The 24,513-nt window shown below is 41.0% G+C and overlaps 1 protein-coding gene across 2 annotated transcripts in view; it reads left to right on the forward strand.

Annotated features, from left to right (window-relative positions):
* Positions 1-24,513, forward strand: part of LOC124266206 (cyclic nucleotide-gated cation channel alpha-3-like) — a 212,420-nt gene that overhangs the window by 148,192 nt on the left and 39,715 nt on the right. The window contains exon 2 of one of the 2 annotated variants that reach the window (XM_046701013.1): positions 20,551-20,795. In XM_046701013.1, the coding sequence (XP_046556969.1) occupies positions 20,583-20,795 (213 nt within the window). In that variant the 5' untranslated portion in view covers positions 20,551-20,582. Of the gene's footprint in view, positions 1-20,550; positions 20,808-24,513 lie in introns of both variants that reach the window. The other variant, XM_046701012.1, reaches the window with a different exon arrangement.

Raw genomic sequence — 24,513 nt, forward strand, 5'->3', positions numbered from 1 at the left:
TTAAATGACCTTGAAACTCGGGTGAAAATGAAGTGTGCACCCCTCCTTTTCTCAATAGTGTGCTTCCCCCTTTCTCAAAAAGCTGTATCCGCCCCTGCGGATTTCTGAAGCTTGTTGGTTGGTTTGTTGTTTAACGCCGCACTCAGCAATATATCAGCTTCATGGCGGCTGTCTGGACCAGACAATCCAGTGATCTCCAAAGTAACGGGCTTGCAGAAATTTCACCTTCTGTGCGTTTACCTACGTTTCAATCTCCAATAATAGAGTCTGGACCAGACAATCCATTTATCAACAGCATGAGAATCGACCTGCGCAATTGGAATACGATCACTTGTGTCAACCAAGTCAGCGAGCCTGACCACCCGATCCCGTTAGTCGCCTCTTACGACAAGCATGGGTTACTGAAGATCAGTTCTAACCTGGATCTTCACGGGTCTGTATGTTGGTATCCAAATGAAACGGTGGCGCTACATGTGTCATTGACACATTCCTCTAACCATCCAGATGCACTGTTCGTCTCCCATATGCGGATTCCGGATCAGAATAGGACCCCACTACCTCGTTCGTGTCTCCAAGTGAATGTTGAGGGCAAAATGGGTCCGAAGGACCTCATGGTTAGCCTTCAGTGGGGATTTCCAGAAATGTTGCCCTGTACCTCATTCCTGACTCCATGTCAATCGCGTAGACCGATGCTCGTGTTGTTGATCACTGGACTGTCTGGTCCAGATTCGATTATTTACAGCCGTGAAATGGCTGGAATATTGCTCAGTGCGGCGTTAAACAACAACCAACATCAACATACATTCCCGACTCGGTCGTTCTAATGACGATGTGACATAGTGCCCAAATTTCGCAAATCGGTGTTCATGCTTTCAATCACCAGTTCGCCAGACGATTTATTTCAGAATGGTGTTAATTACCTGGAGTACTGTGCCAAAGGCGTTCGGCAACATTCACTCATTCAAGATGCATCTAGGTCTTTGATTAAAGTGTTCCGTGAGCTTCACTGTGATGAAATCCTTCATTGAGTACATGATTCGAACAAGCGATTATATGAGCTGTGTACACGAAAACATCCATTCTACCTCATCTAGCGTAGATAGCACCACGGTTCGAAACACCTATATCCCGATAGGCAAACAACTCGTGACGAGGAACCAGACATTCAACGTCGACATTATTGTCGGTGATATCCGGGCCAGAACGAGGCTGCTCGGTGCATTCCGGAACAAACACTCTCCTTATCACTTTAGGAGAAACATTATCTTTCTAGTCTTCTCCGAGCGTGCTGTAAACTACAGATGAAATTTGATGGATTTTTGGGGAGGACCGAGCTAGAAGCATAATTATACTGGGCAGACGTAACTACAACCACGGTTGGATGTATCATTGGCAAGTTATGTCTGTAGGCGTCACGCTCTCACGAAAATAGGGGTCACCAGTCGAGACTGAAGTGTCATGCGGAAATACAGTTTCTTTAACAATGGAATCCAAACATAACTTTGGAATTGTGTTGGTACAGAAACATTTTAACAAGAAAAAACATTTTGAGGATAGTTTGTTTTCATATTGCCAATGAGGTTGGTTTGATTCAGTTCTCGAACATGTTAACTATTTCATTATATTTGATGACAATAAATTATTTATTTTTTTTTTTTTAAAACTGGCTTCATTATTTCATTCTAGATTTGTTGGTGAAAACATTAGCATGAAACGTGCTGGTTTTGTTAGCTATTCATGCAAAGTTAATGCAATCGTTTCTTGCAATCTTTAAACAATCAATAACATTACATTGTAACAACCCGGAAGAGATTAGTGTTATTGTTGATTATGTATGTATGGAGCCTGTCTGAGCCACGCCGCACTCAGACAACGGAAGTTACGTGTTTGTTAATGTCAAATATTTCATTCAGTACGGCTATGAAACCCCGAAACAATGACATATTAACAGTGTTGGAGACACAACAATACATTGAACTAGACGATATACACATATACTACCCATCAAAACTTTAGACTTACTTAAAGCACTCGCTATATGTCATATACTAGTATATATATGTGTGTGTGCGTGTGTGTGCGTGTGTGCGTGCGTGCGTGCGTGCGTGTGTGTGTGTGTGTGTGTGCCCGCGTGTGTGTGTGTGTGGTTACATCGAAGATGAATTTCTCCACTAACTCGGGGAAACCATCTGCAAACCTTATGCAGATGAATTGCACGAGGGGCATTGATCAAATTGCTAATAAGCATGTGCAAATATCGTCATGTGAACAGCTGCGTTTTAGTGTAAAGTTTTGATACAAATTCGCCAATTTTCACTGAGTTTCATCATTTACTGAACTCATAACAATAATGTCATCGTATCCCGAATGCGTAGATTGATGCTCATGCTGTTGATCACTAGATTGCCTGGTCCAAACCTCCGCCATACAGCTGGAATAATGTTGAGTGCGGCGTAAAACAACCTTTTTACACATTCGAGTCTATTAATCTTCAAATAATAGTATTAAGCGTGTACCTTTATCCAGATAAAGACTAACACCTGGTATCACAGTCCGGTTAGGGGCAGTCTTCAGCAGCTCCTGCTTGTGGTGACAGGAGACTAACGGGATTAGATGGTCAGACTCGGGGGATGCATGTCATTGCATCCAAATTGCGTTAATCGATGCTAATGAGGTGGATGACTTAATTGTCTCGTCAGACAGGCGTATTTACAGACGCTGTGATATAGCTACATGTTACGGCGTTAACACCAAAACACAAACAGAACAAAATCTAATATCCAGCCCCTCATAATATAACGACAGAACCAGACACTCAGTTGGACTTTTTAACACTTTTTACCCGAACACAAAGGAACGACCTAAAGGCTCCTGCCTCTGCCCCGACACATGATTCAAATTCAACGGTTTTGACCGCATTCCCGTTGCAGAAAATGCAATTGCCATCCAATTTAAGCAGCGTCAAAGTTATCGAGTCGTTGGCGTTAACGTGCAGGGGTCAGCAAGTTTTATGAACCCTGAGAAAGATTCGTTGATTGTATGAATAATGTATGCGATAATTCACCATCAGGCCACCAATGGAACCATTGATATCTTCCCATAGAGGGGAAGATCGAGTAATAGAAAGGTTTGATTGCTTATGTGATTGTCAACTCATGACTGCAAAGAAAGATGCTATTGATTTTACTGTACATAATTTAGAAAGATGAAAAGTAATGTTTCTTTGATTTATAAGTGATGTTTTAACGATTCTATTGGCGATATGTCGTTCGTATGCCTGTTGGACCTGAAATATAATTATGTCCAAGGACTCATACGAGAGGATAATGAGGATTTTGTTTTAAATCTTCATCGCGTACTTGCTTTCAGCTACAGTATAATATTATTGCTGAAATAAATTTAATATGCTTTAATAAGCTGAACAACTGTTTCCAGTAAACTGACAAAAGTTGTTAATGTGTCAGTGATGTACATTGTTCGATTTCAAAATATTTAAATTAAACATATTTTATTTAAAAAGGAAATGGATTGGGCACAAATTATCCAACTTAGGAACGCCCTCTCCACACTGTTCGTTTCGAATATATCAAACAAAACCCGCAACCCCTTACCACCAGCACAAGAAATATCAAACAGTGTACGTCGTACGATCCCAATTATATCGTTTACATGAGTTTATGAATCACTTTTAAATACAGATGACACCAGGTGAGCTTAGTCTGTCCTCTCTCTCTCCCCCACCCACCCACCCACCCGTGGCACGCGTCACAAGTTGCAAGCAAGTGAACTGAACTCGCGTAAAAACGTCGGAAACTCAACGTACAAACAGAAAAAGGCACTGTATCCAAAACAGTGTTTCTCACTTACGCGACAAATTTGGAAATGTTCTCTTTGCCCTATCATTTCAATGGTTGTAAACTATAGTTATACCGTAAACATTGTATCTCGATTAACCATCTTATGAGCAAACGTCGGACGTATTATGAAAACTTCCTAGAAAGAGAAGGAAACTATTCATACAACCTTGTGAGGTGTTTTTTGTCACTCTGAATCTTCATGAATAGATATTGATGTAAAACAGTTGACGTCTCCCCTTTGCCAAGGTCAGATGGATAAATGAGGGGGGAGGAGAATATTTGCTATTTTACCATCCCTGAACGATATCAGATCATTCACATACCTTAAGCGTTAGTAACTTCTTGACCGAATTCACCTGTTTTGATTTTGACTCAAATACGTACTGGAAACAAATTAGTCGTTCCTGTCTTGTATTAAGATTTAAGGTTAATCTGAGAAACATGGATATGGTGATATATTTGTTGAGCCCGGCGATGTATCTTTATTTGTATTAACAATTGCATCCAGTACAAATGAGGAGTGGAGATGCTATAAGGTTCTGTTGACAAGTAGATGCATGTTTTGGGCAGATTTCTTCCACAGTTAACATACCGGCCTTAATAATGTGTTGACGCATACATGTAATGGTTAAGTTATTTGAGGCCTTGTCAGCGGGGACAATTACAAGTGTTCATGAAATGAAACCAGACTTTGAATAATAACTGGTTGGGACAGAATAAATATATTCCAAGTTCCAATTCTGTTTCCACTGTTTTGGTTTGTGCAACCTACAAATAAACTGAACCCACCCCGAAAGACATTCAACAGGTTAATGTCTGAAAACCTACCATTGTCATCATCATCAATGCTACTGAAGGTGCATATCTGAAACCAAATATTCTCCCCATGGTATTGTTGTTGACATCCTGCTGAGTGCGGCGTAAAACAATACCAAGCTTTCAAATGAAGCAAAGATTTACGATAAAATCCAGTCAACGACACACCTATCCCTGTGAAATAAGTGTTATTCTGTCTAAATGGCCCTGGTCAAGTAAAGAAATAGACACATTGTTGACTCAGGTCTGTCAGAACCATAGCCATGCTTGTGAGTTTCTCAACATTTCTGAGTATAGAAACAGCCACATTGTTGACTTAGGTCTGTCAGAACCATAGCTATGCTTGTGAGTTTCTCAACATTTCTGAGTAAAGAAACAGCCACATTGTTGACTTAGGTCTGTCAGCACTATAGCCATGCTTGTGAGTTTCTCAACATTTCTGAGTAAAGAAACAGCCACATTGTTGACTTAGGTCTGTCAGAACCATAGCTATGCTTGTGAGTTTCTCAACATTTCTGAGTAAAGAAATAGCCACATTGTTGACTTAGGTCTGTCAGAACCATAGCTATGCTTGTGAGTTTCTCGACATTTCTGAGTAAAGAAACAGCCACATTGTTGACCCAGGTCTGTCAGAACCATAGCCATGTGGAGTTTCTCCACATCTCTGAGCCACTAGGATCTGTGTCACTTTGGGTTTGACACATGAAGCTGACACTCGCAGATATGACAACGACACTTTTAAAGCGACGACCACAATTCTCTGTTTCCATCCTTACAGAAATAGCCAATATCAAGTGTAGCTTGTGTTTCCATACTCGCCACTAGAAATCAATCCCATACAAGTATGTATCACGTTGCAACGATAACATTTCAACGAGCAATCGATTTTTCACAACTTTTCTCAAGCTCTAATAATGGTGTAGAACGCCGTGATAAGTATTCTCATGCTGTGAACATGTGTTTACTTTGTCGAGAACTTGATGTTTGCCGCAACCATAACAAGCACCTGTCAAGCGTCCCTTGGAGATAAAGTGTGCAACGACTTCCACGTCAAAAATGCCATCAACGTCAAAGCTCTTGCAACAAAGGAAAACCCAAGTGTTCATTTTCTTCTTTCAGAAGTTGTTCTGTAGTCAAGGCTCTTTCGCGTTTCTTTGGTTACTGTTTTTGTATTTAAAAAATGTGTGAGCTGTCCTATCATGTGTGTCAATACGACCTAGGTTCAGTTTTAGGACTCTGGCATTACACGTATCACCTATGTACCCGTTGAGTGTTGATCTTCATCCCCGAGTGACTGACCATTTGGGATTTATAAGATAAATAGGCCTTCATTTGCGCGTTTGACCTACCATTTCGAGGTCTGTTTCGGCAAGTTGTCGAGATTGATTGTCCTCTGGCACTAATGCCGACTGTAATCCACTAATGTAATTTTCAACCATATCTTGCCTTTCAATCCCTTGGAATCAGATGTGGCCGATAATCGAATCTGATTATTTTATGTCGGTGACGTTTAATATTTAATGTCATAAGTATTACTTAGTAGTAGGCTACGATCAACGCGTCCGGACATATAGCTTTTTGTAAGTAAGATTAAAGTGCAGAAAAAGGATCTATCTGTAAAACACGTGGCAATATTCTTACAATGTCGACACCCTGCAGGGTAAAAGCTTCGTCATCTTACTGAAATTGAACATGATACAAGAACATAAAGCACCATGATCATGCAATTAGTGGACGTCCACCGCGGTATGTAATCAAAGGCAACTCAGCCAGGTCAATACCTAATCACAAACAGGCCTTGAATTTGTGTACATGTCATTACTTTCTGTTTCCATGGCAACGCAAAATGATATGTCCTGGTTTTGAAAGCAAATTAGTGGAAAGCGTGACACTCCAATCGAGACAGGATTGGCTACATGGTGGTCGACGTGAAGCAGGAGAACGTCGCCGGACATTGATTCCTCCGTGTTATGGCTGGTGCTAGCAGGATCGGGACAACGCGGGAGCTTTATGCTCGTTAGAAGAAGAATCATCTATCTCCAGTGTCAAATCTAGGGTGACGGTAGATGAGAAAATTGATGAATTTTCCTTCCACATTTATTGAAACTCATACGTATTGGCTTCGGTCCCATCAACGTCTGGGACTCAGTTTGGTTCTGGTTAGGTGTAGTAATCTCTTAAACCCTTTAGTGCTTAATCCCAGTAAGGTAGACACTACTGGGTCGTCAATGCAGGCTGATTTATGTGGATGTCGACTGGAATGGCACCATTGAGAGCTGGGTTGTGTGGATGCCAACTTGTTGCTGGGTATGGTGCAGATAGGCAGCCCCTGGTGGCCTCAGTACAAGTGTAGTTGCATTGTTAGCAGGGTGAGTTATATATTTGTTATTGATGTTAGAAGGATAAGGTTTGTATGTTTGTCTCTGGGAGCAGAAGTTAAATTAGTTGGTTCCCGATGCCAGCAGAATTGTAAACAAGACGGTTCAAAGGTGATTCCCGTATCAGCAGGACAGTATCAAAGATGGTTCCCGGTGATAGCAGGATAGTATAATATGGTTCCCGGTGATAGCAGGATAGTAGGATAAAAATATGGTTCCCGGTGATAGTAGGATAGTGTAAAATATGGTTCCCGGTGATAGTAGGATAGTGTAAAATATGGTTCCCGGTGATAGTAGGATAGTGTAAAATATGGTTCCTGGTGATAGTAGGATAGTGTAAAATATGGTTCCCGGTGATAGTAGGATAGTGTAAAATATGGTTCCCGGTGATAGTAGGATAGTGTAAAATATGGTTCCCGTAGTGATAGGTTCCCGGTGATAGTAGGATAGTATAAAATATGGTTCCCGGTGATAGTAGGATAGTAGTGATAGTAGGATAATATGGTTCCCGGTGATAGTAGGATAGTACCAAATATGGTTCCCGGTGATAGTAGGATAGTGTAAAATATGGTTCCCGGTGATAGTAGGATAGTGTAAAATATGGTTTCGGTGATAGTAGGATAGTGTAAAATATGGTTCCCGGTGATAGTAGGATAGTGTAAAATATGGTTCCTGGTGATAGTAGGATAGTGTAAAATATGGTTCCCGGTGATAGTAGGATAGTGTAAAATATGGTTCCCGGTGATGGTAGGATAGTGTAAAAAATATGGTTCCTGGTGATAGTAGTGTAAAAGTATGGTTCCCGGTGATAGTAGGATAGTATAAAATATGGTTCCCGGTGATAGTAGGATAGTGTAAAATATGGTTCCCGGTGATAGTAGGATAGTATAAATATGGTTCCCGGTGATAGCAGGATAGTGTAAAATATGGTTCCCGTAGTAAGTAAAATATGGTTCCCGGTGATAGTAGGATAGTATAAAATATGGTTCCTGGTGATAGTAGGATAGTGTTAAATATGGTTCCCGGTGAAGCAGGTTGTATGGTTCCCGGTGATAGTAGGATAGTACCAAATATGTACAGCAGGATAGTGTTATGGTTCCCGGTGATAGTAGGATATAGAATAGTATCAAATATGGTTCCTTATGTTAGCAGGATAGTGTAAAATATGGTTCCCGATAGTGATAGCAGGATAGTAGGTTCCCGGTGATAGTGCAGGATAGTAAAAATATGGTTCCCGGTGATAGCAGGATAGTACCAAATATGGTTTCCGGTGATAGTAGGATAGTGTAAAATATGGTTCCCGGTGATAGCAGGATAGTACCAAATATGGTTCCCGGTGTTAGCAGGATAGTGTAAAATATGGTTCCCGGTGTTAGCAGGATAGTGTAAAATATGGTTCCTGGTGTTAACAGGATAACGTACAAGTTGAGACCCAATGTAAGCAGATAATGTAATGGTCGATTGATTCCATATGATAACAAGATCGTCACAAGCCAGCTGTTTATGCTGGTGATAAGATCAGCTACACTTTTATCACTGACGTCGACTCCACGACAACCCCACAAATTCCTCTAAGTTTCGAATATTCCATGTTTTCCATCCACTAATGGTCATTCTCATTTCCTCTGACATGATGATGATTTGACCATATTTCAGTCTGTGTTCCATCTCTTGAAGTACATTTCTTGCGTGTATGTGGTCAATTCTAATCATTTCAAGTGCAACACCAATCATGTACAATCGAGACTTATGATGATTTGAGTTTCATGATTTATTGAACTCATGAAATAATTTTTTCAACGTTACGAGTTTGTTTTACAATATATCAGTTCATGTGTAAACAGTACCTTTAAACAGTGTGGAATATTTAGCAAAATCTAGTTTAGAACAGTTGACTGAAGTAAGTGGTTACATTTACACTAGTGAGTCTAAACTATTCATGGGTAGTATATATTACAACGTCCCATACCAGGACAAAGCTTTAATAACGTTTGTGGAGAACATTTCAAAACTGTCGCATCGGTGATATGAATAATGTCCGATGTAATTCCTCACTTTGGCTTATGACATATAATCCTGTGTTTTGTCAGGTAGCCTAGTGGTTAAAGCGTTCGCTCGTCACGCAGAAACCAGGGTTCGATTGCCCACATGGGTACAATGTATCAAGCCCATTTCTGGTGTCCTCCGCCGTGATATTGCTGGAATGTTGGTAAAAGCGGCGTAAATCGTCAGTCACGCACTCACTGTGTTTTCGACTGCAAATTTGACTCGCCTTTGCATGTGTTTAGGACCAGGATTTTCACCTTTTCGCGAACCTGGCACCAACACTGATTTATATACACATGCTTATGATTTGATCAGAATCATTCAATGGACAGGTTTCTGGAGGTTATGGATGTGGTGTTCGTTTCTGTCATTTCTTTAACTGATATACCGTTATAATCAAAATAGTACTTTTAGTCATTTACAGATAGAAAATCTACAGTAAAACTACACGAATTCTTGTGTTGGTTTTGAAAGATGCAGACTAACCGTGGGCGCGTGTAGTTGTTTCTATTTTTAAAACAGTCAGATTCTGGCAGACATAATGGACTCTTGTTTGCCATTGCGGAAAGAAATGCTGGGACAGTCTCCAGCCTCTTAATGGCACATGTCTGGGCAGAAGATCGGAGTTATTATCATCAGATATTTATTCAAGGCAGAAAATATCCCAAGAGTAGTCGACCTACTGAAACAAGTGGGTGATGAGAACATGAAAGAAGAGTACCGTTAGCTCTCCTTTGATTCAGATGAAGCATGAGTTGTGGAGTCTTCATCAGTAACGGACAACCATATGGTCAATCAAAATAGCAGGCACAATTGTCAGAGTGATTTCATCTGGTTCATTGTGGTCGGTATGCTGTCAAAACCGCAGCTGTCCAATTCGGCAAGTTGTCAACACCGGCATAACATCTCAGTCCCGTCCCGTTAAAAACATCAGGTTCATCCCGTACATGAGCGCCATATGTCCCGTCTCCGTTCACAAAACCGTATGGCGGTATGACTTACAGAGGCGTGAATATCACATATTACCAAACGTGACACAAACATAGATGAACATATTCCTAGTAAATCTTACTGTACATTATAACAATTATTCCCTGATTGTTTTCAGTCATTTCCATGAGGTCCATGACAACGTGACGTCATATGAACGCATTGTCTCAAATGGTTAAAGATGGCTTCATCTATTGACGTCATGGAGATTTTATGTGACGTAATTCAAGAAATCGAATTGACTAAGCTGATGTCTCAGATTCAGATTTACACAGTCCTATAGAACCACTTATATCATATTCTCGACGACATAATCTATGGTTACATTTAATCCAAGATTATTCATCAGTCTGAAATTACTGGGTATACAGCACAGCAATATAGTCAATAACGATTGTATCGAAGTTGAAGGGACTTGTCTAAATATTTCGGGTAATCCGAGGTTCGACACAACCACTAACTGAATACGCAGTGACACATCAAAGTTCGACACAACCGTATTTCATTGCACTTCTTTGGTAACGCTTCAGTTTGTGCAGCTCTTTGCTTTGTCTCTGAAAGTTCAATTTTTGCGTTTGCTTTTAGTTAAAACACTCAGAAATATTCCAGCAATACAAGGGTTTTCTGCAAATAATGAATAATGTCCAATGTAATTCCTCACTTTGTTGCATATAATCCTGTGTTTTCAGTGGGGTAGCCTAGTGGTGAAAGCGTTCGCTCGTCACGCCGAAGACCCGGGTTCGATTCCCCACATGGGTACAATGTGTGAAGCCCATTTCTGGTGTCCCCACCGTGATATTGCAGGAATATTGCTAAAGCGGCGTAAAACCACACTCACTCACTCCCAGTAAATAATGGAGTCTTGACAAGACAATCCGGTGATTTGCATCATGGTCATAAATCTACTAGGACACAATGACATGCATCATCAAGATGAGTCAGCCTAACCTGTGAGGGCATCTAACGGCGAGCATCGGTTGCTGAAGACAAATCTTGATCCAGATCTTCACTGACGGCTTTACTTATGACTATCAATACATCAAGATTTACGATTCGATATCAGTTATGTCGCTAATACTTCCATCCTCTGGTAAGTCTGGGTGTCTTCATCGGGATATAGAATCATGAATATGTTGGAACAGTTAACATATCTCCTGACACATTACCCATACTGACAGTTTTTCGATTCGTCTAGTGAGAATTATGAGAAATGTGTCGAAGTTGCACTGCCTCCTGGCGTTTTCTCTTGGGGATGTGAAGATACCTGTCACTAAAATACCATTTAAACGTCAAGGCAATGAGGATGCTCGTACGCCTGTCATGAGAATATTCAAGCATTCACCCCAGCTTGGCCTCAGAGTGAAAGAAAATAATAATGTATGTACTTATACTGAGCTAACCTCCAAACACAACGTGTATGCTCAAATCGCTAACATTATAACCCCTGTTACTGGATCCGTGTGCACTACGCCCGTGAGGTGCTAGAAGGTTAACAGTCATCTCATCCCATCGGGTACCCATTCACTGCTAGTTGAACAGAGGCAATTTTTAACAAAGTCACTTGCCTAAGGTGAGACTACATGTCTTACGTTTGCTTGGTTGTGGAGCCGGACAGAAGTCCTAGAAACTCTCAGGAGTCAAGCTGCCAAACACGGTCACCCTTCCCATCCCATCCAATTTTGCTTAACATCGACTGATTTGTGAACTGTGCTCTTTCCACAGGACTACCACTGTGACAGAGACTAGTTACACCTAAATGCATGGCACACTCCTAACACTACAACTTCTATGTCATGTTGTTGATCTGATATGGAGAAGATACACAATGCTGGCGAGCCGAGTTCATTTTATGAAGAACGGTTTCTCAGTTCTTTGGAAAGAAATAGTCCCAGGTGAACAATACTTGTGTACCCGTATGTATTCCTGGGTATTATAGGAGATCCCTGGGCATAATGCTTGTCTCCCCGTGAGGATTCCAGGGAAGAGTGGAACCCAAGTACCTGTTGTTTGTCTTCCTTGGAGTATTCTAGGTCAGAAGAGGTGCCAAATACCACTGTTTGCATCCCTGGGAATATCATGGTCAATTAGGCCCTAAATACTCTTCAAGTGTCTCCCCTGTGGCGATTCCACGTGAGCAGATGACCAGAACCCATGCTTGTAACCCCATAACGATTCCAGGAATGAGTAGATCCCAAATACTCTACAAGTGTCTTCCTGTAGCGATTCCAGGTGAGCAGGTGACCAGCACCCATGCTTGTACCCCCGTGAAGATTCTAGGAATGAGTAAATCCTAGATACCTGTTACTTGTCTTGCTGCTGTGATTCCAGGTTAGACGAGGTGTACTTCACCCCATGCTTGTACCCTCGTGGTGATTCCAGGGTACCCTTGTGGTGATTTCAGGTTAGACGAGGTGTACATCACCCCATGCTTGTACCCTCGTGGTGATTCCTGGTTAGACGAGGTTTACATCACCCCATGCTTGTACCCTCGTGGTGATTCCAGGTTAGACGAGGTGTACATCATCCCATGCTTGTACCCTCGTGGTGATTCCTGGTTAGACGAGGTGTACATCACCCCATGCTTGTACCCTCGTGGTGATTCCAGGTTAGACGAGGTGTACATCACCCAAAGCTTGTACCCTCGTGGTGATTTAAGGTAAGACGAGGTGTACATCACCCCATGCTTGTACCCTCGTGGTGATTCCAGGTAAGACGAGGTGTACATCACCCCATGCTTGTACACTCGTGGTGATTCCTGGTTAGACGAGGTGTACATCACCCCATGCTTGTACCTTCGTGGTGATTCCAGGTTGGACGAGATGTACATCATCCCATGCTCGTGCACTCGTGGTGATTCCAGGTTGGACGAGGTGTACATCACCCCATGCTTGTACCCTCGTGGTGATTCCAGGTTAGACGAGGTGTACATCACCCCATGCTTGTACCCTCGTGGTGTTTCCAGGTTAGACGAGGTGTACATCATCCCATGCTTGTACCCTCGTGGTGATTCCTGGTTAGACGAGGTGTACATCACCCCATGCTTGTACCCTCGTGGTGATTCCTGGTTAGACGAGGTGTACATCACCCCATGCTTGTACACTCGTGGTGATTCCAGGTTGGACGAGGTGTACATCATCCCATGCTTGTACCCTCGTGGTGATTCCAGGTTAGACGAGATGTACATCACCCCACGCTTGTACCCTCGTGGTGATTCCAGGGTACAATAGGTTCCAACTTACCTATGCCTGTCATTATAGCAACGTGTGACCTGGCCTTTGCTCATTATGTCAACCTCTGGATTAAATACTTCCTTCACACATCCATTTCTTTGGTTCACTTTAATACCTTGTAACTAAAATTAAATTAATTGTAAATTAAACGGCGATGCCAAATATAAACAAATTCGAGAAAATCTAATCTACCGTTTATTTCTAGCAATACCTTATATATAGATGCATCATAGTCTCCACATCATGTGCTGCGTACTTCTATTGGGTCTAATCTTACCTTACCTATATTGGTCAATGCTTCGTTATATATGCTGTGTACAACTGGAAACAATATACCCCGCCAACAACAGACATTTCACCGACGTCTTCTTACAGCGATACTGCGCCGCTTAATGTATATTTACATTGACTTTGATGTACGAGTCGTCTGGAGCTTACCTGACAACATGGCGACGAACAAACCCTTTGCATATCAATCGACGTTTATTGTCCTGAGAACAGGGCACACGACCATTCATTCGTGAGAAGCAGTTTTAGCTTACACTGCCCACGATTCTCTTTCAGTGCTATGGTATTTAAGATGATATTTACATGGTGATTTGTCAACAGTACAGGTGCGCGTATGCTGTAAATTGAAGCCGACCGCCTACTCATTCTGTGTGACGTCAAGGCAATGGTTAATCTGACGCATGTTTCAATTCTCCATACATCAGTCAGTTCTTGCTGTAAGTATCGGTCAAACGATTTTCAAAGAGGGTATGGCTCGGTATTGATCCATTTCAGACATATCAGAAACTATATCAACTAAAAGCATATTACGATTCTGGTGACCATAAACCTATATATGAATCACTAACAAATTGTGATGATTGTGAAAATCCTAGCCTACCGGCGACACCTGCCCTAAACATATGCTTATAATGAGACGCCATGGTCAGAATAGTGCAATACATGCTGCTTATAGCAGAGATCTGTTACAATCATTATAATTGTTCTTATTATAAATCACTGACAAATAGTTAAAAGTGATTGTGTGATCCATTTTAAGACAATTTACCTATCATTAGTAATAACGTCATTTTATAATATGATAATTTGTTTTGGAGATAATGATAACAATAATAATATTGTTGTATCCATGACGACGATTCCTGTTTTCGGTTGACCAAGTGACCTCAACTCTGTTTCCAATTGTAAATTGTGTGAATCCAACGTAATCATTTTTGGTGTATCAAAGACATATTGATTGTTTACAATCGGTAAGATACGACAAACGGGATCGGGTGGTCAGTCTCGCTGACTTGGTTGACACATGTCATCGTATCCCAATTGCGTGGATCGATGCCCATGACGTTGATCACTGGATTGTTTGGTCCAGACCCGATTATTTGCAGACCGCCGTCATATAGCTGGAATATTACTAAGTGCGGCGTAAAACTAAATTCACTCACTCTACATCCATCTTTCGTTGGGGTTATCCTCACACAGCCTGTGATATAACTGACTGTTAGGTCCCAGTTACAGATATTATATATGATCCAATTTCTATACATTCTGATGACTAATGATATTTTACTCAGCGAGGAGGGCACCAAAATGCATGTATAACATTCCACTTAGCGTAAAAGGGGCGGTGGGGTAGCCTACTGGTTATGGCGTTCGCTAGTCGCGCATAGGACCCGGGTTCGATTCCCCACATGGGTACAATGTGGAGCCCATTTCAGGTGATATTGCTGGAATATTGCTAAAGCGGCGTAAAACTAAATTCACTCCCTCACTCACTCGCTTAGCGTAAAAAAAGTCTCGTAATAATGTTTCCTTTTTGAGATACACGTACTCGTCTTAGTCTCTGTTGTTCGAAACCCGGGTGCTGGCGTAATTCTCCATTGTTGGTGAGAAGCAAACACTAATATATTATAGTTTGTTGTTCGAGAAGGACGTGCTACTCTGCTGTGTCTGGTTCACATGTTTACAATCAAGGGATTGACAACCAATCGACACTAAATGATAAAGCGATATACTCCAACAATCTATATGAACCATATGAATTGATTATCTTTAAAACAGTACATGATTTCATCATTCCGCATCTTAACTGAAACCAAATCCAACTTAACACAAATTGCTCGTAATTTGTTTTAAACTATATTAATCCTCAACTATCATAAATATTTTTTAATATCTTACTTTGTTATGGTCAATGACTTTCCTTGTTAGAAATCCTAATACAATTGTGTAATAGTCACTTTAGTGTCTATATTGTACTGGTTGGCTGAAAGAAAGTCTGCCTTGTAATCTCTTAAACTTAAAGAATTCAGGCGAGACTATACGAGACTATGTGTGGCCATGCGAGACACGCGAGATCCCTGTCTTGCATCCCTTGATTCTCGAAGCAACAAAATATAGCTTTGGTTTGAAGTTAACTCTGAAACCAAATCTCGGTGACTGTGATTTTTCTCAATGAATCTCAGTATCCCGATATGATTAACATTATGTTTATATCACAACTACCAATGTCAATTTCATCTGACAACGTGCCAGTTTCACCTGGCGCCATGTCCATTTCATTGTTACGTGTCTCAGATTGCACTTTGTACAAGATTGAAGGTGTAAATATCGCCTGTATATAACCCGAACCGGAGTGGAGAACAGTTTAATCATATAATCTAAATCATGGAGGAATGTAACTTATTGAGCCTTGTTGAGGCTATCCGGTGGTTGTAAGTATGAGCACAGATCAAATCATTACCGGTGAAGTACCTTTGGTTGCCCACAACAATACGTTACAAGAAACATGTAATACAGGGCCTAGATTTTCGAAGCTCTCTTAGCGATAAGATAGTCGTAAGTGCCATACATTAACATTAACTTACGACTATCTTACGACTGAGGCGCAGGTAGGCCCAAAAAACTGACTGTCGGTGACAGGAGGCGGCTTGGTATTCTTGTTTCTAAAAACAAACGAAGGAGTTTAGAAAACTTAAGGCTGAATATGATTGACAGAGGAACTGTGGTTGTCTGTAAGGAGACAATTAGAACTGAGCTGCATGCAATGGGTTGGCAGAAAAGTCGAGGAATGCCATCACCGATCAAGAAACCTGAACAAAAGGAGCGAAGGTTGAACTGGTGCTTACAGCATAGAAATTGTAACTGGCACAATGTGATTTTCTCAGATGAAAGTTCTGTGTGGCTGTTTCCTAATACACTGAAATTCTTGACCAAACAAACTGAAAACCTTTGTATCAGCGCCCAAAGTACAGTCCGAAATTTAACGTGTGGGGTGGTATATCTATGTTAGGGGCAACGCCCCTCTGTGTATTTGAAGGGAATATGAACAGTGAGCGGTACACAGATATTCTCGAGGGACATTTACTTCCATCTGCTCACGTGTTCTATGGAAATTGTTGGATTTTCCAGCAGGACAACGACCCAAAACATCGTTCAAAGCATTCACAGGCCTGGTTTCGGACCCAAAATATGACATTATTAGATTGGCCAAGCTATAGCCCTGACCTAACTCCAATAGAAAATGTTTGGGGACTTATGAAGGAAAGTGTCAATAAGAAAAATCTGACAAATATCGCTGAAATGAAAGAAGAGGTAATCCGATATTGGGACAGCATGGACCACGACTTTCTAACTTCTTTGATCAGTAGTATGCCCCGCCGCATTGAAGCCTGCATTGCTGCCCATGGCGTCTTGACAAAATACTAACTGTTCACCTGTCTTTGAATCTGGAGTTATGTTCTGCTAATATTCACATTTAATACGTGAGTAATGAGTGAATTTTTGTTTAAGATTACAATCTTTAAATTCTCAATAATTTCTGGTTTAACTGTACTTTGTACATACATTTTAGGGACGGGTCATTCACATTGTATGCATGCTTCTCCATAACAAGCATCATAACCCCAACACACACACACACCCCACCCCCTAGCCATACATTATGAACGGTCCCTTAAATAGATACACTTTACTCCTGTCATAACATTTGTTGCAAGAATTATGTCCGATCCAATTCCATATTTTGACTTGTGCCATAAGTCACCTTTTTCTGGTGAACAATTGACTAGACTTTGGATATGTATATGACGTGTGCCACTGGTGGGGCGGGATATGCTCACCTTTTCGCGAGCACCTTGCATCATCGCTTTGTTGATATGGATTCAAAAACATGTGGTTATGACATAGCCGGAACTGTAAATCCCTTTCAGCAGGGATTACTTCTGAATGCAGAAAGGGTTTTATCGCTTCTATTTACCTATCTTATTCATTTCAGTAGACGTCAAGTCTGCGAAAATATGTCCTACTGAAAGCAAGTTAAAAAAATTTATTTAAAAGGCCTTGCATTTAATAATAATATTAGCCGCGGTAGATTAATTATATCCATATCAAACGTCAGGATGTTCTTCAACATCTTTCAGAAGGATGTAAACATTAACCGCACATTCAGTTCTTAAACATTGTAATTCTAAATGATGGTAGTATTATTATGGATCAGCTCGTTGTACACAGACTGTGACGATTATTCCAAGTTTTGATCATTCATAAATTAATCCTCATTGCAATGTGTTCTGTATGATCATGCTTCGACCAACTCTGAACTTCATACACTATGCTGTTAGTATCATAACGACCCGTGAAGATCCGGCTTAGAATTGATCTTCAGTAAACCATGCTTGTCGTAAAAGGCGACTAACGGGATCGGGTGGTCAGGCTCGCTGACTTGGTTGACACATGTCATCGGTTCCCAATTGCGCAGACCGACGTTGATGATGTTGATGACTGGCTTGTGTGGTCGAGACTCGATTATTTGCACACCGCCGCCATATAGCTGGGATATTGCTGAGTGCGGCGTAAAACAACAAACCAACCAATCAACATACTCCTTAAAGGGGCGTGAACAATAACGGTTTCATCTCTATTTTGAACTTAAAATATCAAAGTTCAAAGTACAGAATGAGGATACATTTTGTAAAACTACACAAACAAGGTCTTTAATAAGCTGCCACAAAATGTACATTCGAAAATTGGGTTTACCAAACCATTGAAAACGGTTTTGAACTGATAAGGCAGAACACGCACATTTAATCTTAAGGTCGAAAAAAGACAACTTTATTACACTCGTATGAAATACATCAGCATTGAATTACGCTTCCTTGTTTGTTTCATGTTCAGCCACCATCAAAACATATGTGTATACTTTCTTGACGCGGTTTGTTAGAACAAAACTTATCAGTGGAACAAAGCCAAAAGGGCATGGAATGTTTTTAATACACGTATTCAGTGACTATTCGTTCATTTCCTATCTGCATTCAATTGATGTGAGCTGAGACAAGAGACTTGAAACAGTAGTTCACTTCCGAGGTAAATACCAAACGATGAATGTGGGTGGAGTAGTTTAGAGCAGAGATTCAGTGCAGGTCCGTTCCTCAGTCTCTGTGGGTGGTACAGAGCTGGATGTATGAAATACACAATGCCATTTTAGAAAGTGGTCAAATGTAACATATGTTATATTTGGGATTACACGGCCGTGGGAGCCGTGCCAATTAACACTCTGAGAATCCCGGATGGGACTCAACCCCAAAAGTACTAAAATCTGTACTTTACTAAGAAAGTGTAATCCCAAATATAACATATGTTTCATTTGACCACTTTCTAAAATGGCATTGTGTATTTCATAGCTTTCGGCCTTGGGAGCCGTGCCAATTAACACTTATCAGAGGGGTACACAAAGTCCGCAGTCTAGACTGCCAGTTGTCCGACTTCCATTTTTTGTGGAAGCCGCGGTGGCTGAGCGGTCTAGGCGTCTGACTGTGTGCTGGCGATAAGGTGCCTGACTGTGAGGGTGCGGGTTCGAATCCCGGATGGGACTCAACCCAAAACGTACTAGAATCTGTACTTTACTAAGAAAGTGTAATCCCAAATATAACAATAACCGCTTTTAACAATATTTCAGCAATATCACGGCGGGGGACACCAGGAATGGGCTTCACATTGTACCATGTGAGAAATCGAACCCAGGTCTTCGTGACGAGCGAACGCTTTAACCATTAGGCTACCCTCCGCCCCGGGTGTAGTTTACAAATATACAGACTTATTTTAGGGATGTCATACAATTTACAAATAAAGTTTTCAGGTTTCTGTAAGCAGGCTCAGTATAGTCAACGTTTTTGTGATTATGATTTTTTAAATGACGCATTTTCTGTATAATTAAATTGCTGATGTATATTTTAGCTTCGACGAAAAAATATACGCAATTTAGTGATTCAAGCTAAGTAACGACTGTGCTTTTTACTTCAAAACCTCCATATACGCGTCACATGTTTTGCGTTTATGAGAGTTTAAACGATTTTTTTTAATTTAACACTTTCCTTGCTTAAACATTAACACACAACAAAACTGTACATAGCAATGCGAACTCAGTTTCTTCATAGTCTGTTAGCGTCAGGAAACAGTCCGTTAGCTGGCGTGACCTGATTCTAGGTTTAAACATACACGCAAATAATTGTTCCGTTAGTCAGTCAAACGCCTCGGTTTGATCTATTGTGTTTTACCTATGTCCTACTGCGCCACACTGTTTGGAATAAGGGATACATGTGGTACACATTTCTTGATACACGTGACAAGGTGACGTTGCTGGCGCAAACTGTGATAGAAAGGGTCAAGGTCACTCAATCTGTATATTATTTTCAAAATAGCAACCACACAACAAAAAGTCAAAATTTGAATGAAAACAACTGTTCCGCATGACAGATATAAACAATTTTATTTTCACGTCATGAACTTGCTTAGTACAGACACATTATTGGGTGAACTATCAGTGTGCAAATCGGGACGTTGCACACATATCTACATGCACTTGGGACACTATTTGTTCCCAACATATTTTCATGATCTAGTATGTAACCAAATTGAGGTGCAAACGCTTAAAATGTTGTGTGGTCCCGTTATCTCATTGTCTATACTACTATATTTTTATACACTATTTTGTTAAAAACGTAAGCACTCATCCATTAACAACCAGATCTGACAGAAAGGAAAACTGTCAAACTGGTTTAAACGTCAATGCGCAGTGTATAAATATGTCGGTCTTCTATTTGACATCATTTTCCCCGATACGGATATAAAATTTAATATCGCTTGGTGAGGTGAAACCATTAAATATGTTGTTTCCAAAAGTAAACGTATGTGAAATATGTATCTCTGACAGTTATCTCCCCTTTACAGATGACCAATCGTAGCCTGAAGGCCACGTCAAGATGGCGTCCACGAGCCGCTCCCAAGATAAGCTGACAGGGAAGAGATCGTTTGAGGAAGAACTGGAGGTGATAGAGAATGGGGGTCTCAGTCCTCAGCCCTCCGTCCGGACTGAAGACGACGCCTGTTCGGAGATCCTCCGCATTGAACAAAAGGCGGCGGCGGAGGAGAAATACCGTAACTCCGCGATGGGGAGGATCGTCCGTACGCTACAGGTGAGATGCAACGTAAGTTGGAATGCCGCCTTACTTCACTTCCCGTAGAATAGAGTCCAGGAGCCAGATTGCGTGAAGGAAATCCTCGATAAGTCCACGTAAAGCCCTGATCGAGAGTAACTTCACACAATCCATGTCACCCTGGAACGAGTGAGATGCATGCATGAAGAATTGGACTGGGGTCTATCTGAAATTGTTTAGCCATAATGTTTTTATTTTCAAGAATCTTTTAGAGTTCATTAACAGTTTTAATGTTTGATTCAAGTGTTCTGACGTTATATGTATATATTTATCAATTGCCTGAGTATTGTACGACGTATTTCCGTATTTCCGTCGAAGATCAATATTTGTGCTTTCGAACGGAAACATTGGATTTGAGAACTCCTAAGTTGTATATCCCAGTTCCGTCTTCATGTCATGCAACAAACTCATGCTATTGTGATGGAAAGTAAGGCCCTGTCAACAGTGCATATTTTGTTCTATATTTTGATATTTGCACTGCAAGGTATTTTTAGCATCCGTAGATGGTTCCTGAATCAGCGCTGGTGATCTCTTCCTTCATCGATTACTTTGTGAAGTGTTCCATAGATTTGTTATTCTGCAGAAACGATTTCAAAAGCTCACAGGTATTCATTCGGTGCCTCTTCACTTCATAGACCCTAGGTCGAACGGATGTTTATGAATATTTAATGAATTTCCCATCATTAGTGGTCCAACTTTCCATCACTAGTCGTTTCATGAAACTGACTGGCTATCGACAAACTTAATGTATAGGGGCTTGAATTTAGATATCATCGACAAAACGATATAATATTCTGAAGAAAATAAATAAATCTTACACTAATGTTATAGCAAAACAGCTATAACAATCCGGTATTACGAGATTCGTGAAAGAAAAGGAAGAAGAATCATGACTCGTTTATTTTATTCATGGAATAACAACAAAAGACACAATATATATGGATTTCCTATTGAGGATATTATTTTTACGTTAAGCCAAAATGTTTCGAAACGCCTCGCATTTATTTGCATTGAATTCATGCATGTTGTTTTGCAACTGATGCCTTGGACGTGACCAAACCGTGTACGCTGTTGATGGGTTTACTTAGAGTTATATATGAAACTGTTTCTTCTTTAATGTACCGTTATTCCTCGGCGTCCTTGGACTCCGTCATCACTGTACAACAGTCATTTACAATGCAAACACATCAGGGGTATATTATCGCTTTTCCATTAGGATAATACCAGGAACTATTGGGATAATACCAGGAGCCATTGGGGGTAATGCCAGGAACCTTTGGGGTAATACCAGGAACTTTTAGGGTAAATATCAGGAACCATTAGGGGAATACCAGGAACCATTGGGGGAATACCAGGAACCTTTAGGGTAAATATCAGGAACCATTAGGGTAAATATCACTAACCATTAGGGGAATACCAGAAACCATTGGGGGAATACCAGGAACCTTTAGGGTAGATATCAGGAACCATTAGGGGAATACGAGGAACCATTGGGGCAATACCAGGAACCATTAGGGTAAATATCAGGAACCATTAGGGGAATACCAGGAACCATTTGGGGAATACCAGGAACCATTAGGGTAAATATCAGGAACCATTAGGGGAATACCAGGAACCATTGGGGCAATACCAGGAACCTTTAGGGTAAATATCAGGAACCATTAGGGGAATACCAGGAACCATTAGGGAAATACCAGGAACCATTAGGGAAATACCAGGAACCATTAGGGGAATACCAGGAACCATTAGGGAATACCAGGAACCTTTAGGGTAGGATCAGGGTAAATATCAGGAAACCATGAGGGGAATACCAGGAACCATTAGGGGAATACCAGGAACCATTAGGGGAATACCAGGAACCTTTAGGGTAAATACCAGGAACCGTTAGGGGAATACCAGGAACCATTAGGGGAATACCAGGAACCTTTCGACAACAAAGTCCTATTTGGAAGCATAAAACGCCAATGCCAGATAATAATTAGTCTCCGAAACAAATTCAGGCGCAATGGGAAAATAGCGGTGAATTTTTTCATGGATGGATCACATTAAATCTATGATTACACCGGCGAAATTATCATTTTCATCTTTATTATCGATAACACTTCTTTTTTCTTCCCTTCATAACTAATTTGAATTGACGGGTAGTTTATGCAGAGTATTATTTAAATTGGGCTCAAAAACGTATTTTCACAATTGAGTGGAGATTTAATGCACTTTAATACACTGTATGATTAATGATGAACCCACAGCCTTGGAGAGCCTTTTTCTGCGTGTAATACGCCATCTGTATTTTTAAGTAAACTGTGCGTTATTAACAATGTGCAAAGGAACAATTAATGGAAACTCAGACAATGCAGGCAGTTTTAGATCAAACGAGAGTTTCTGAATTTTGTATATAGAGCAGTGTGTGATCAGGATTGTGATAAAGCCAGGCTTTGGGAGATCGGGTAAAGAACATACTTTGTGAAGAGCGTCATTAACCTATGTCCACACGGTAATGGGTCCAGGAATAGATTCAACTGTTGGTACATTCATGGTGAATCAATAGCCAGGTGACATCTTCTGAAACATTCTGGTAGTATTGTTGAAGAAACAGTTTTTCTTATAATTCATCTTCTTATGTCAACACATCCCGCTACAAGTTCCCACCATCCTCAAAACAACCTCACTACGATATCCCCACAGCAAAGTCCGACTATGCCACAGGAATGTTGTGATCCCACACAGCTTTCCAACAACCCTACACAACAACAACATCCCCCGACCTTCCTCCCTCACAGGGACAAACCTTAACCCCGACCACCCTCACAGGTAACCCCCAGCACCCACACAGATAACCCGACATCCCTCACAGGTAACCTCGACAAACCTCACAGGTAACCCCGACCTCCGTCACAGCAAACTCCGACCTCCTCACAGGTAACCCCAACCTCCCTCGCAACAAACGCCGACCACCCGCACAGGTAACCCCGACAAACCTCACAGCAAACTCCGACAAACCTCACAAAAAAATCCAACCACCCTACATCCAATCCCGACAACCCCTCACACCAAACCCTGACAACACCAAATACCGAGCATGACTGCAGCTGGATCAACTATCCTAATCTTGTCACTTAACCCATATCATCATGTTTTAGTGTGTAAGTTTATCGAATGTGTTAAATAATTCTACAAGTACAACCACATAGAATTTAAGTTTCAGGTTTTCCAATTACTCTCCTCTATTTGAACAAGGATAATGTTTGCGTTAGTATCAGAAAGTATTAACAGTTATACTGCATACCGAACCAATGCCATGTCTGTAATGATACCGTTTATCTCACGATCGGGGATGTTTGCGCAAACATGCTGCGTTTCCATTACGTTTTGCCGTGTTATGAAAACCATCGTCAGAATGCACTGGTCTGATAGTGGAGGTTGCTCGCTCACTAACCACGAATATAAACTTCCAGGCAGAGGGAAGCATATACTTGAAAACGGTATCTGACCAAACAGTCATAAACGTTATCAAAACGTTTCACGGCTGAAAACAATCGACAAAACGGTGCAGGCGTAAGGTCAAAACATCAATGTGGTATATATCAGATACACCATCGTCGAATGACCATGTTTGATGGTTTAAATCTTAACCACTATCCCACATGGATGTGCAGTTTGTGTTTGAGGCAGTTTGTCTGCGAACTAAAATAAGCCA

The sequence above is a fragment of the Haliotis rubra genome, unplaced genomic scaffold, assembly GCF_003918875.1.
Source record: "Haliotis rubra isolate DU_JTF1 unplaced genomic scaffold, ASM391887v1 Scf124, whole genome shotgun sequence".
Taxonomy (NCBI): Eukaryota; Metazoa; Mollusca; class Gastropoda; order Lepetellida; family Haliotidae; genus Haliotis; species Haliotis rubra.